The sequence below is a fragment of the Cystoisospora suis genome (assembly GCF_002600585.1).
Source record: "Cystoisospora suis strain Wien I chromosome Unknown contig_1962, whole genome shotgun sequence".
Classification (NCBI taxonomy): domain Eukaryota; phylum Apicomplexa; class Conoidasida; order Eucoccidiorida; family Sarcocystidae; genus Cystoisospora; species Cystoisospora suis.
In genome coordinates this window covers 583-14,815 of record NW_027154761.1, presented here as the reverse complement: position 1 = coordinate 14,815, position 14,233 = coordinate 583, and the positions used below count along the sequence as shown (strand labels likewise).

The window sequence follows — 14,233 nt, the reverse complement described above, 5'->3', positions numbered from 1 at the left end:
GCGGGATACGAGTACATCAATTGGTATACCGGGACACCTCACGATCCGAGGTACATGGACACGGAGGGGATCTACTATTTTCCGCCGGAGTACGTACTTCTTCCTTCGCACCTTCTGCGCTGGCGGGAGGAGTGACGGAGGTCTCCCTCATTTTCCGACCCCGTCACAGCACGTTCTCCCTTCTGCCGGTTCCTCCAGAGAAAGTTCAGAAGACCTCTTTTCAGCTCAACAAGAAGCGCTCACTCCGTCAGCGTGTTTAAGACCACACACTGGAGATCTCTCTCATAAAAAGACAGGAGGATGTCCGGAATATAGTACGAGACCAACGTCGAGAGAGTGCTCGCAGCCGTACAGTCTTGTTGCACTGCAGCTTGAATTTACAGCTGACACATCAGGTGCTTGGGCTTCGAGCAGTGTCGCCATGGAGACGAGGAGAAGCGCACTAGTTGACGGTGTAGCAGCACAAGGGAGCGGCCCGGTGGTCCTTTGATGGGCGGAGTAAGTCATCGAATCTCTTGCTCGCTGCTGACCCGGGAGAAAATGCACAAGATCTCAGTGGACCTGGGGGGTCTTAGTGTTCCTGGAGAGACCAAGGCGAGAATGAATCTAAGAGTTTATCTTTGCCGTCCGTGCCTCAAAGCAGTGTTCGGTCCGAACTGTCGCGTTGTTTTGCAACATTGGGAGGGCCTGCGGCGTTCCCGCCCCCTGGTCGTAGCATGCAGTTCCGAAGGGGAGTCAGCGTGTGTCTCTCTGGAGCAACCATTGCTATATACCCCCTGCCCGCTGTAGGGTTCGACCCCCGGTGGAGACTAGCCGTGACTCATCATTTTGTTTCTTGTAGTGAAGCTGCGTCGTTTTTAACGTGCGTCCGGAGCTTACGGTCGTGTGATTCTCTTGCCGGAGCTCATAACAACACGAGCACTGTCTCTTCTTTCTCGTACACTCCCCCCCTGCCATACTTGCGAAACCTTGAATGCGAAACCCCCTAACTGGATCGTTGTTGGCTTGGCACCTGTTCAGTATCCGGATGAACGCTTTCTACTCCTGGCTACTTAGTCCCCTGGTTACCGGAAGGGCTTGATGTCTGCTGTTACGTTGCAACGTACGTCGTCTTGCATTTGCACTCTCTTCTGTAGGTTGTGGCCTGATAGCATTGCGTATCTTCCATCAACATTCAAAAAGGTGTGTCCAGAAAAACTGACTCTGCAAGGCGATATGTCCTCAGTTACAGGTGTTCGCTAGGATGATAGCCGTTGACCTGCTATGGTGGCGCTGTGGCAGGCAGCTAGGAGTGCTGCCGGCAGCGGCTAGGTATGTAGTGCGCAGTCGTTCTGGGACGCCTGTTGCCGTAAGAGACATACTGTACCGAGAAGACGCTGGACCTGCTAGGCAGGAGGAGAGTGGATACTGGTTGTTCTGCGGAGAGCGGACTTTCTGGTCTTAATAGTTCATTGCTGCTTCGCCAGCTGAGGAGAGTAGGAGTGTAGTTTGCGCACGTTCAGGCCGCCTACCCAGCCACGTGATCAAGGAAAAGGTTTGAAACGCGACAGGCTCTCATCGATCTATACTTCCGTGGAGCCCTAATCGACGTGACCAAATTATTCCTGAAAGAGGAATACAGGTCATCTCTCTTGTGAATACTGCTTCTCGCGGTACGTGCTCCTCTTCTGTCACTCGCGAGCCTGTTCTGCAGACAGTGCACATGGTGAAGTGTGTGGTAGTCAGTCTTAGCTCCTTAAAGCGCCGCAATGGATGAGTTCTTTGGTCTCGTTGTATTTGAGTAGAAGAGGGCTGTGGACGTGAGCGGATGTGCGGATCGTCGGCCGAGGCCAGCGCGTCAATGCGCAAGTTGAGAACTGCAGTCCGTGGGACAGGACCGATCGACATCTGAAGGATATACAGACTCAAGAGCAGAAACTTCGTCTTCAGTGGAAACTACATTTGAACTAGGAAGGAAAACAGCAACAAGCCAACTTCAAAATGTCTCCCTTTTTCTTCTTGAGCACATCTATCTATACAGTCGTTAATCAGCGAGCCTCAGAACGAGAAGAAGAGGAGACCCATTTCTGTTGCATGTACAAACACTTGCTCTGGACCGGTCCGGCATCAGTGGTGACCAGAACCATAACGAACGGGAAAACGCCTCTCTCCTCAACTTCCATATCAATCCTTCTGCTCCGATGTCATGAATAACCGCCAAAACGGAACGACATAAAGAGTCAACATCAAGTGAAAAGCCAGAATGAAAATCCGAGTGTAGTCTGCCTTCCAGTCAGTCTGTCTCTGATCTCGATTTCTAGACAACGGAAAACTACAAGAAGAAAAAACCAGAAATTACACGTCAAAGTCCCGGAAGAGCTAACAGTCAGACAACTACCTGCATCCCTTCTCTCGGTGAGGGAATGAAGCACGCACAACCACCAGTATGAGGTCTCCCATGCATCTTCTGCTTCTCTGGCGACATCTAGTCAGCAGGTGTTTTAACCGAACAAAGCATTTTTAGCAAATCTGTCTCCGAAAAAAGGTAGAGAAATTCTGATCTGACATGTGTGGACGTCACTTCTAAAAGTGATTCACACAGGGCAAACACACCAGGGGATACATGACGAACGTCGCTCTTCGGTACATGAGCACGTAATCGCGTATGACTGCATGTCAAAAAGAAGACACATACATCAACCTATGGGTTTGTACGCGTCTACGTACGAAATATTTACGCGTGAGGAATCACCGAAAAAAAAGAAGAAACCACACGGAGATCCATTCATCTTCGACTATAAACAAAGGCGCCGTGTTCATTGATTACTTACGAACTTCCTAGTTCTCTAAATGCCTCAGGTGTGCGTAGACGGCATTGTTAATAGAAACGGCTGCTCACAGTACTGAAGAGTTATGAGGAAAAAACAACAGGGAAGCCACCCACTGCCCTCTTACTCTTTCTCCAGCTCCTCCGTCTCTCCTCCCCCCCCCTCTTTCCCGTAGTAGATCCTCATATAAAAACGGGCTATTATCCGGGGAGTCTGCGTGCTTGAGTTGCTTTCAATCACACATCTTAACAGGCCTTCACTGACGAGAGAAGACACACATACATCAAGCAATAGGTAATCATCTGCCCACCCACATTGTATATATGATACTTATCTACATCGGCACCGCCGGGCCCCCGTTCTCCTTTTCTCCCACCCTGTTCTCCCGTGACTTGTCCCTCTTGAGAATCCTCGTTAGTCCTCCTTTGCAAGCCTCAGCAACACCTGCCCCTACACGGCTGGCACACTTCTAAACAGAAGAATCAAGATCAAACCGAAAAAGAAGCAAGAGCTCTCCCTCTCTCCTACAATTCACTGTAAAAAGCTGACAACACCGAGTTGGACCACCTGTCTCGAAGTTTGAATGGCTGTCTTCATGAAAGAATTTCTCCCATCTACGGGCTAACCAGACGTCAAGTATCTTTTACTGTTCCCGACTTCTTCGCTTTCCAGGAGGTCCCTGCCCTCTCTTCGCAAGACAACGGTGAAGCACGAGCCATCGTATACCAGGTCATACCAGGAAGACTAACTGAAAAAAGAAGACCAACGATCTCTCCTAGTTAGAATCTTCTCAACGGGAATAAACCTAACTGCTAAGAGAGCCGTTCCCGTCGAATTTCCTTGTTCCTGCTAGCCGAGCGATGCGAAGCCGGCTCAACCGTACCGTCATCATCATCATCGTCTTCTACTTGAGTGATATCGACAACATCGACGGAGGGGGGCGAGCTGATCCGACCGTGGACGGGGGGACGATGATCACCAAGTAAAGCATCTTCACTAGTTTCCTTCACAACATTCGAATCGGTAGTATTGGTTATCCCTCCTCTTTCTTTTCTTGTTAGTGACGACGCATGAGAGCGAGTTGCGATAATAGGAGTAGGTCCTCGCGCAGAGGGCGCAGCGACTGATAATGAATGCTGGAGCTTACCTTCTGCCTCTCCCCGACTCTCTTCTTTTACTATCTGATGAATTCTTCTTTTTGGGTACCTGTTTCCTCCTCGTTCTCCGGCTTCATGCTGCTCTTCTTGCCTCTCTGTCGAATAGTTAAGATCATCTCTCTTTCTTTTATTCTCAGGCAATAATGATCTTCTTTTCTCTGCATTTACAGACGGATGGCGAGAATCATCAGCGCCTTCAAATTCTTCAGACTTCAGCAGTCTTTCCTCCCCTCCTGCCTTATCCTTTTTTATCACTTCTGCCCCTGTCCTCTCGGCTGCCCTGGGTTCTTCCTTTGCCACGCCATCCTTGGTCATTTCGTCTTCGCTTCTGTCGTCTTCTTTCTCCACCTTAGTTGCACCCGCTGAACTTCTCCTCTCTTCACTGCTATCTTTCTTCTTAGAGAGGTTTTCTTTTCGCTGACTCGAAGCTTTCTCACGATGCATTCCCTTGCTCTTCCGTCTTGCCTTACTAAAATGGCTCCCAGACGCTTTGTTTTCCGCCTCTTTCTCAGAATCTTCCTCGTCATCCGACTTGTTAGTTCTTTCTAGTTGGTCCTGTCCAGCTTGCTGCGTGTCATCGTCGTCACTGTCGTGTTGACTTTCTTCACCTTGTTCGCTTTTTACTTTGTGGCCTCTTCCATCGGTCGTCTTCTTGTCAACTCCCTTTCTCTTCCTGCAATCTTCTTCTCGTTTTTCCTCCAACAATCTCGACTTTCTGAACCGAGCATTCATTTCCTTCTTAGCTGCCATAATTTGGGGGGACAAAAGCTTATCTAGAGGTGTCGTCTTGTAAGGATGTCGAGTCTTCGGATCCACCCGCCTCGTTCCATGTTCAGCTAAAATTGTTATGAGCTCCTCGGCGCTGAGGGTTTCTTTGTCACCGTCTTCATACACAACTTGAAACTGATTAGCGAACCACTTGCCATCCTCCACGGCTACAGGAGCATACTCAACTACTTTGCCTTGATACCAGCCCGCCGCGAACTCTCGATCTATGACGGTTCCGCCGATGCGAACTCCAATTAAGGGAATGAATCCTGATGTTACGACCGGGGGTAAATTCTCGTCTGGCCGTCCTTGCTCCTGCTCTTCTTCCGTAGCTAGAGAGGTGCTGCTACTGTGGCTACTTGCGCTGCCTGGGGTAGAGGACCCAAACGTACTCTGATAATATTGACCCACTCCTTCTTTCCCGGAACCTCCTCGTGATATTCCTCCACTGTTGGGTGTACATACGCCACCGACGCCCCACAGATGATTCCCACCACCTCGCCGTTTCGCACTGCCTCCTCCTCCTCTTTCTTTGAGACCATCACAATGAGTTCTTCGGAGATGCTTCAGTTCTTCCTGCACCACTTGAGCTCGTTTTTTCGCATCCTCCTGTAAGGTATGAAGTTTCTGCTGGAAGGCTGTCAGAATCGCGTCCTTGATTTGATTGGGTGTTGTAGAGTGAGGATGATCCCAGTTAGGCCCGACGTGTCTTTTCGACAATCGACATACCTCTGTTGATGCTCGTTCTCCACGTGCTTTATAGCAGATTTCACACGGCTGAAGATTTCCAAGTAACCCCTTCGGATCTACTAAGTGGTACGTCTGGAATCCTTGGAGTTCTTCCGCAGTCAAATCACCTTGAGTTATCTTGTCTAGAGAACTTCTATAGGCAGTCATATGTCCTATGGATGTCTTCTCCCCCGGGTGTGCGTACACGGCACGCTTCTCTGTAACACCGGAAGAAGGTAGCAGAAAACGAGACTCTGTCTGCGTTTCTCGGAGTGAATCAAACACTCGATCTCTCCCCTCTCCTCCCTCCTTTGTTCTTGTCATCACCATAGGCTGTGTTCTCAATGCTTTTGCTTCCGCGGACTCCCCGTCCGCCTCTCCTGCGTTCTCCATCTCGGAGTCGACTTCCCGTCCTCCTCCCTGGTGTATGATGGAGTCACCGTCTCGGCTTTTCGGTTGACCAGCTGGACTAGCTTGTAATTCCTGGCTCGCTGTCGTCGAGGTAGACACTTCCCTCAACAAGAGGATGTCTTCTTCCTCAACCCCCCCCATCTCCTCCCCTTCCGAAGAAGTAGCTGCCGTCGTTTCCACAGTCAGGTGACACGCTCCTGAGATACTGGTCTGCGCAGGAGGCTTCTCAGTCCCGCCCCCTGACTCTCTCTCTACCTCTCCCTCAACTTCCTCGAGATCGTCATCCGCCTGTCCGGGAGAGCCCAGTTTCGCTGCAGATTCCCATACCTTCTGCGTATTGATGCTCGTTCTCTTTAGCTCTGCACCTGAATCAGAAGGTTTTCCTCCGTAGTTTGATTCGTCCTTAGAAACCTTATCTAACAAGGAAAAAGTCCCCATGCACGAAGACGAAAAGTCGACATTTTCCTTGTTCTCTTCCTTATTCTCCTCCTTATTCTCCTTATCTTCATTTTCTCCCTGTTGTCCTATCCTTTCTTCTTTCACTCCCTCTTTCGTCCACTCATCACCGGATGCACAAGAAACGAACTTGGCACCTCCTTTTCCCTTTTCCCGTTCTTGTTGTCCCTCCACATTCACCTCTATTTCTCTTTCCCCGTCAATCTTCTCCACCCGAAACCCATCGTCCTTCCTCTCGCCTTGCACTCCTTGTCCCCCTCGTCTGCCACGCCGTTCAACTCCACTAACATCCTCGCCATCAGACTGTCCTCGTCTCTTTTTTTCACTCTCCGCTCCTGATCTTACCGCGTCATCACTTAGGCTTCCTTCTTCGCCACCCCCCCTACGCTCCACAACCTCCCGCCCTTTCTCTTGCTCTTCTCCTGTAGCCCCGCGGGTCTTCGGCTTGTGCTCTGTAGACTTCACGAGCTCCTCGTCTTCTCTTCTTCGACTCTCAGAGACAACGAAACTTTCTTCAATCTCCAACGCCCCTGCGTTCTCCTCACAGCCCCTTTCTTCCTCTTCGGAGAAAAAAGACGTCAAGCCGCCTTCTCCTTCTTCTCCCTCTTTCTTTACCACGCGCTGTTTCTTCTTGCCGCTATGCACGGAGAGCAGCAAGCCTTCCCTCTGTAGATTCTGAAGACCTTCTGAAGAAAACAAGAGCTTACAATGGAGATGAGACGCCATCTCAAAGAACCGTATTCTGCATAGAGCGCAGTACCATCGCCATGAATTCAAGACACTCTCTCCATCTGGTAGACACCTTAGATGACAAGGACGATCACATCCATCACAGTGGACAACTTCGCTCCCGAAACACGGCTTTTTCCTTCCTTCGACCCCTTCTCCTTCTTCTCGCTGTAGAGGGTCTACCGGTAGAATCCGCTGCTCTTCTCCCTGCTCAGCTGGAGATGTCGAAGCCGCAGGAGTCGACGAAGTAGACAACACAGAAGAACGTGGGGTGTCTGCGTGACCTCTTACACTCGATCTCCGGCTAGGATGTTCTCCTGTAAGAAGACTTGGGGTGGATGCGCCGGTCGTGTCCACATTAGGAGAAGTGCTGCTCATCGAAGAACAAGACGAGGACGACGAGGAGGAGGATGGCGGAAAAGAAGGAGTCGAAGCACGACCCGGCAAATGTCGGAGAAGAGACGACGGCTTGCAGTCGGAGGACGTTGCCAACAACGCTTCAGCGTCACTTCCCCGAGGAGAGAAAAGTGAGGTCTCACCATGATCCTCTTCTTTTTCTTTGAATAGAAGGCCTTGTTCTCCTTCTGTTGGGTGAGGAGATGAAGACGAGGAAGAAGATGAAGAAACTTCTGGCACTTCATGACTCAGACAGTATGGACAAATCTCACCCCATCGTGCTTGATTCTGTAACTGAGGGTCAGATCGTCTATTGAGACTCTCAAGAGGTCTCGCCGGAGCTAGTTTCTGCACGCAGGGAAACAGTGCCATCACACTTCATCCATCTCTCCCTTCTTTGCCTTCACGAAATCCCTACAAGTGCCGGCCGTCCCCTTCTCTTTCAAATAGGAGAGAAATGAACACATCTGTATTGCATGCCGTCTCTTTTCATGTAGACAGAGAGCCATAGTTGTACGCAGTCTTGGCACGGCTTGCGTGCTTCCATCTAATGAAGAGAGGAACAACGAACCAGCAGAGATGAGTTCATCACAGGCATATGCCTGCCCGTCCCTGGCGAAAAAAGAGAGGCCTAGAAAGGAAAAAAGACCAAGTATCTTCATTCTGTCTTACTAGAAGAAGACAGATTGGCTGGATGTATGTATTGTCTTGACTTACGTACGGAGCGTGAGTTCTTATTCCTAGACGATACTCGAGAAGCTCTCGGGATAAAGCTTCATGTGAAGCATCTTGCACTTTATGAAACCAGGCATACCCGAAGTCTGCCAGGACTTCTTCACCTGGTTCAATAGACACCCCGGGAATCGATGTCAGCACAATATGTGGCCAACCATCGACGAAGACTTCCTGCCATTCGGCATTCCTCTTGCAAACTCGATCTCCTAACAACTCGATTGTCCCTGTAAACAAGAAAACCCGCACAGGTATCGCTCGGCACTGTCTTGCAGATGGAGAGAGAGAGAAAAAGGAGACTAGTATAGTATGGATGCACATACGTCTGAATATGTTTATTAAGCCTCACGTCTATACCCACACAATGCATACTTTGTAACGACGCGCAAACACGTAGTGCATAGATTCTTCTGTTGTCTCCGAACTTCTTCGGAAACATCAGCACAGCTAACCTCTATCTCTCTATGTCTCGGCCTCGCCCTTACTCGCTGTCTGTTCTTTGCAATGTCCCTGACCTGTTACCAGGTGTCATCCTCCCTGGTAAACTAAGACCCAGAAGCAAGTTTCTCCGTCTCTGACTAAACACGATACCGAGGAAAAACTACGAAGTATAGAGATACTGAGAAACTACGGAACACTAGAAAAGCCATCTTAGCTTGTTGAGTATTCTCCGACGAGAAGCAAACCTTCACGGCATGCATACACGCGATCGCGAGGGTGTCTTAGTACGAAAAACACAGGTTTAGCTGTAGTTCTTTCGTCTCTACTTTCTTTCTCTTTTCCCCTATAGTCCTTTTTCTTGTAATCCCCTGAGATAGGAAAAATCCACCTTACACATACCATAGTGATTCACTAAAGACATCTCATTGCAGGCTTCACTTGAATCCAATACAAACTGACTGCGCGCTGGAAGTTCCACTCTCGTCAAGCCTCTGGCATCTCGTCGTCCTGAGAGACAGTTATAGAAAGGAAAAGTCAACTCCGCCTCAAGAGACGCATGCTCAGGGGGAATGCAGCCAAAGGCGAATGAACCTCAGGAAAAGAGCAGATGGGACTTGGACTCCAGAAAGACACAACAGACAGGTGTATATGCACTGCCCGGGAAGGTGAGAAGTCATACACCCGCCATGGGGCTGAAAGAGGGGTAAGTACACAAACGGAAACAACTCGAGGAAAGGTAGGATTGGAGTTGAACTCAAACGGGGGAATAGATAGATAATACAGGGAGTTTTACATGCCTGGAAGAGATCGAAACAATGTTGAGAAGCACGAGAGACTCAGTGACAAGAGAGGAAGTCGGGGAATGCCTCTACCAGTTGAAAAGGGCCAATGGGGACTTCAAAGGAAAAAAAGTCACGGCATCAGAAGATCGACACAGAGAGAGTGTGTGAGAAGAGGCAGGAAAGAGAGAAAACACAAGGAAGAAGGCGAGAGGAATTACACGACCAATGCTCAGGCTATGTACATCCGAAAACCATAGACAGGGAAACGTACCAGAGACAGTAACTGACTTTTTCTTTTCTTTGTGTTTGGACATTCCGTCGCTCAAAGGGGAGGTGCCCTTTTTTTCCTCCCCTGCCTCTTCGTCCACTTTTCGCTTCTCCGTCTTTTCATTCCTTTCACTTCCATGTTTTCCGGCTGTCCGACCCTCGCCCTCCCTCTTTCCGGAGTGCGATGGAGAGAGGACATGACTACTGTCGTCATCGGATGAATCTGAGGCAGGCTCAAACTCTTCTGCTCGTCTCCATGCCAGCGCGCAGAAGGAGAGGTCGAAGACATACTCAAACCTACGAACGGAAGAGGAGAATGGAGAACCAGGCGACACGCAACCTCGTGTCTTCCGTGAGCCGAAGAAGAAAAGAGGAATGGATATCTTCGGCACACAGGGGCAGAGGACGCCCTGTGAATAGACTGGACAACCCACCTCACTGCTACGCAATCGGCGAGGCCACAAGAGAGGGAAGGACGGCAATCTCAAAGGCTTTCGTTCACGCGCATCCTCCGAACAAAAACGAATTTCTTCATACTTGCTGTCAACTTTTCTCCTCCGCCTTCCTAGGACGAAACAGTTACGCCGCACCCCAGCTGTCTATGTTCTTGCATCCAGTCATCTCACATATATATGTTCCATCTTGAGTTCACCACCACACCAGACTTCCTGGTACAGCTTCACCGTGTATGCGTACACCCACAGACATATATATATATATATATATATATGTAGACATGCGACAACACAGACGGGTGTCTTCAATCATGTTCGACTGTAGCTGCGAGAAGCGGCGGCTCTACACATCTATGTCCCTCTTGTCATGCGCTCGCTCTCGATATGTTTTCTGGCTACTATAGAAACATTTATGTACATGTGCATATATACTATAGCGCATGAGGATGATGGTAGCCTCCTCTCCCCCTTGCTCCCCCCTGGGCTGAAACGGGTAACGCTCTTTGTCTCTCCCCTTACTGCCTGTTGACTCGGTTTCCTTCTTTCACGATTCCGGTGTATTCGCCAAAGACGACTCGCTTAGTACGAGTCTCAGATATACGCCGAGGGCCAACGTAAACGACGGTATAGCACGCCTCTTCAGGTGGAGTAGCAAAGCGAACCGGATGTGTAGGGTCGACAATCTCACATATCTGAAGATTCGGATGTACAGCCCCTTCGATGACGCTTTTCAGTTGTTCCCATAGCTGACGCATACCTGAACGAGAGACCTTTCAGACAGAAACAAACAGAAAGGGAGAAGAGACTTGCAGGAAATGCGAAGAGAAGTGCGGACGACGTCGAGACCGAGCACGGACAGAACAAGTTCTTGAGGAGCAGAAACAGGTGAAGTACGTACATACAGTTTCAGTGAGGGAGGATGATGCCAATTGCAGTCCGACTTTTGTTGGGAGTGGGAGAGCCTTCCATGAAAAGACTGTTGCTCCTCTTGGAGAGTAACAAGTCAATCAAAGTGGCGACGAAAGAGAAAACTCTTGACACATACATATACACGTACCTGTATGACTATAACTTATACTAATCGCCCTACGTGCACGAACATACGCGGGCCGATGAGCACGCTACAAGGCGGACGCGGACAAGACGTCCAGGCCGCGAAAAAAAGTGAAAGCCAGGAGGGCAGCGGGACAGAGCCCGAGCACGTGAAAGAAAAATCACAGAAGGAAGACAGCTGAATGTAGACTCAATAAGTGGCTTTCTGTCGCCCTCCATATCAGTCTCTTCAGCAACACACTGTGTTCCATTATCCCACAGTAACTCATGTGGAGAGGGAGGGCAGAATGACTGACTCTTAGTACTCTGTACGCATGTCATCCGTATACAGGTAGACGGATATAGACGGGAGCACGTATAGTATATGGACTTACGGAGGCTATGCTTGTATTTCTACTCATCATTCCCGAAATCCTCACCTGACTACAGGGAGGCCAATAAGTGTCGAAAGCTCGTTGTATGTGTTAACTTGATAGAAGCCCTGAAGTCCCGTCGCTGATTCTACTCGATATATACACAGTGTATACACAAACGAGAAAAAGGGCATGTCGCACGTCTGTGATCTTCCCCAGCCCATCTCAGACATCACCCCTTTCCTTACCTGTAAACCTCCTTGTCTAAAATCAGGACAGAGAATCACAGGATTCCACTTTCCATACACCCAACCTTCTTGATTTTTCCCCCATCCTACGCACTGCTGCTTGAAAAGAGAATCGAGACGCTCTCTCTCCTCCCTTACCTCACCGCTGACCATCTGCAAACGAGAAGAGGTTGCACACGCACAGGCAGAGAACGCCTCTTTATGATACTCTACGTCTACACGGGTACACAACGTACAGATAGAAAGAGGCTTGCGGCGGGAAAAAAGCTGCTAAGAGGGCGCCAGTATATATACTAGCACAGAACTGTGTTTCGTTAGATCCCTGAGGTGAGTCACACTCGGTGAACCAAACCTGTTTCCGGGGACGGTCGCTCTACCAGGGACCCGTACGTATTGATAAATCGGCATAAGCCAGTATGGAGACAGAGGCACTTGATCCGAACAGGAAGTGTTCTTCGTCACAACATATCTTACTATATATTTGCTTGCCGATGCAGTGACATGAGTTGTATATACATGTAGCGCTTGCAGATTTGTAGGTTTACCCCGGGTATGCATTGACTGCGCACAGACACCGGATATACGCGAGATTTACTACATGCATACTTCACCCATGGAAAGTTTTCTTCATCAGAACATATTTTCTACCTATCTGCACGACCACATACACATGTGTGCATTATGTGCGCGGGGGTACGTGTTGAGGAAACCCCGACACGTCAAGTACAGCGTGCGTACCTGAACTTTTCCCCACTTCTTTTTTCTCCTTTCTAAAACGTCTCTTAACGAGCACGGTATCAAACCTCTGGCTATAAGATTTTCTTTCATTTCTTCCGTCAGCCCTTCTGCAAACCGCCGGGGAGGAAGTCCGATCTCTCCTTCCGGGACATCCGAAGGGGAAGAGGAGGCGAGTACGGATGGAGTTGAGGTTGAGGGAGAAGAGATGCAGCTCTTATCTCCTGGTCCTCGGTATTGTTGTGAGACCACTTCCACAGCGCTTTGGGAAGTAGGCGAGGGGCTTGACGGGCCCCTGCTACCTACCATCTTCGGAGTGAGCTTGCCTTCTCCTCCTTCCTCCCGACTCCCCCCCTCTCTCCTTTCCCCATCCTCGCCAATGGAGCTCACTACCCTCCCCGGTGAAGGAGACCTTTCTGTCTCGAGGGCTGACATAACGCCCGAGGAGTGATGGAAGGTAAAGGCAGTGAGAACCGTGCCACGACACAAGTCAGTGAGCCGTTTCCAAAGAAGACAAATGATATATAGATGCGAAGACAACAAAGGAGGGAAATGTAGAGATGGATTGCCTTTCCAGTACATAGAGCCAAGTGAAGAAGACGAAGACGCGAGAAGAAAAGAGAGATAAGGAGAGAACTAAAGAGACCTGGAGACGGAAAAGGCTTCTTATCTACTACTTGAGAGGCTTGCCCATCTTCTTCTCGAAGAGGAGAAGGCGACAAAAAGGAAAATTTCGGGAGAGGAGAGAGAAAGAAGATTCATAACGGCGCCTGCTTCAGACGTGTTGGCAAAAGGACGAGCAAAAAATCCCGTCATAATTCAGATGGACCGGAACTCAAAAGAACACAGTGGGCCGAGGAAGAGAACGGATCAGTTTTCATCTCTCACAGCGGCAGCTGGAGAATTCTTCCCTTTCTTCCAACGCGGTGCACACTTGACTCAGAGAGAGGGAGGGGTGTACCGTTGTCATTGACAAGAGAAGTTCTACTGTCAGAGCGAGGAGAACGAAAACATTTTCGTTCCAAGCTCCTCCTCTTCTTGGTAGTACATGGGAGAAGTGTTGGAACAACGATCCACAGAGGGAAGGTCGTGACAAACGGAAGGAGGGAAGAGAAGGGAGGCGAGCGCCTATTCGCGCGAGTCGTTCTTCATTTCTTCGACTGAAACCCAGACCGCTATAAGACCCCGATAAACAATCAAGAGTATTTATCCACAAAATCTAGTCGGTGCTCTGAACAAGCGAAGAGGAGAGTAGTCATGGACTTGCAAGTCAGAAATGAGTGCAGAAGCTTATATGAATCGGCGGGAGGAGTCTGTTGACTGATGAAAGGACAACGCCGATTGTCTTTCGTCTCTCCGGGCGCTTACCGTAGAGAGGAACGAAGGAGATGAGTAAAGGTTTCGGGCTATCGAAAAAGAAAGACAGAAGTGAAGAAAGAGTTATGAATGAACAAGATGGAACAAAAAATACCTTTTTCTTCTTGTTTCTCCCTGCTGCCCTCCTCCCTTCTCCCCCTCTCTAGGGGGAGGGTACGTAGTCTTGTATACGTGTTTGTGTATGCCCGTGTATGTATCTGTATGGACCTACACCCTGTCGAAGAGAAGAGCGCCGCATGTTTCGCTGCTGAGAGACTGACTAACCTCTACAGGGGCAAAGGAATTGTGAAAGTGCCTCAAGAAAGAAATCAAGGAAAAATCGGAGAATCATCGAAAG

General features: G+C 49.4%; 2 protein-coding genes across 2 annotated transcripts; both read right to left on the bottom strand.

Moving 5' to 3' along the window:
- Positions 1 to 38: 38 nt before the first annotated feature.
- CSUI_004263 (uncharacterized protein) lies at positions 39 to 652 on the bottom strand. Its single transcript, XM_068064456.1, has one exon. It carries the CDS (start codon positions 505 to 507, stop codon positions 283 to 285), a length of 225 nt encoding a protein of 74 aa, XP_067923568.1. The 5' UTR covers positions 508 to 652; the 3' UTR covers positions 39 to 282.
- A 1,257-nt stretch (positions 653 to 1,909) lies between these two features.
- Positions 1,910 to 14,169, bottom strand: CSUI_004262 (histone lysine set). Its single transcript, XM_068064455.1, has 7 exons — positions 12,523 to 14,169; positions 11,785 to 11,937; positions 10,650 to 10,900; positions 9,680 to 9,972; positions 9,026 to 9,133; positions 8,171 to 8,412; positions 1,910 to 7,801 (listed from the first exon to the last, which is right to left on the bottom strand). Exons 1-7 carry the CDS (start codon positions 13,099 to 13,101, stop codon positions 3,620 to 3,622), a joined length of 5,808 nt encoding a protein of 1,935 aa, XP_067923567.1. The 5' UTR covers positions 13,102 to 14,169; the 3' UTR covers positions 1,910 to 3,619.
- Positions 14,170 to 14,233: the final 64 nt, after the last annotated feature.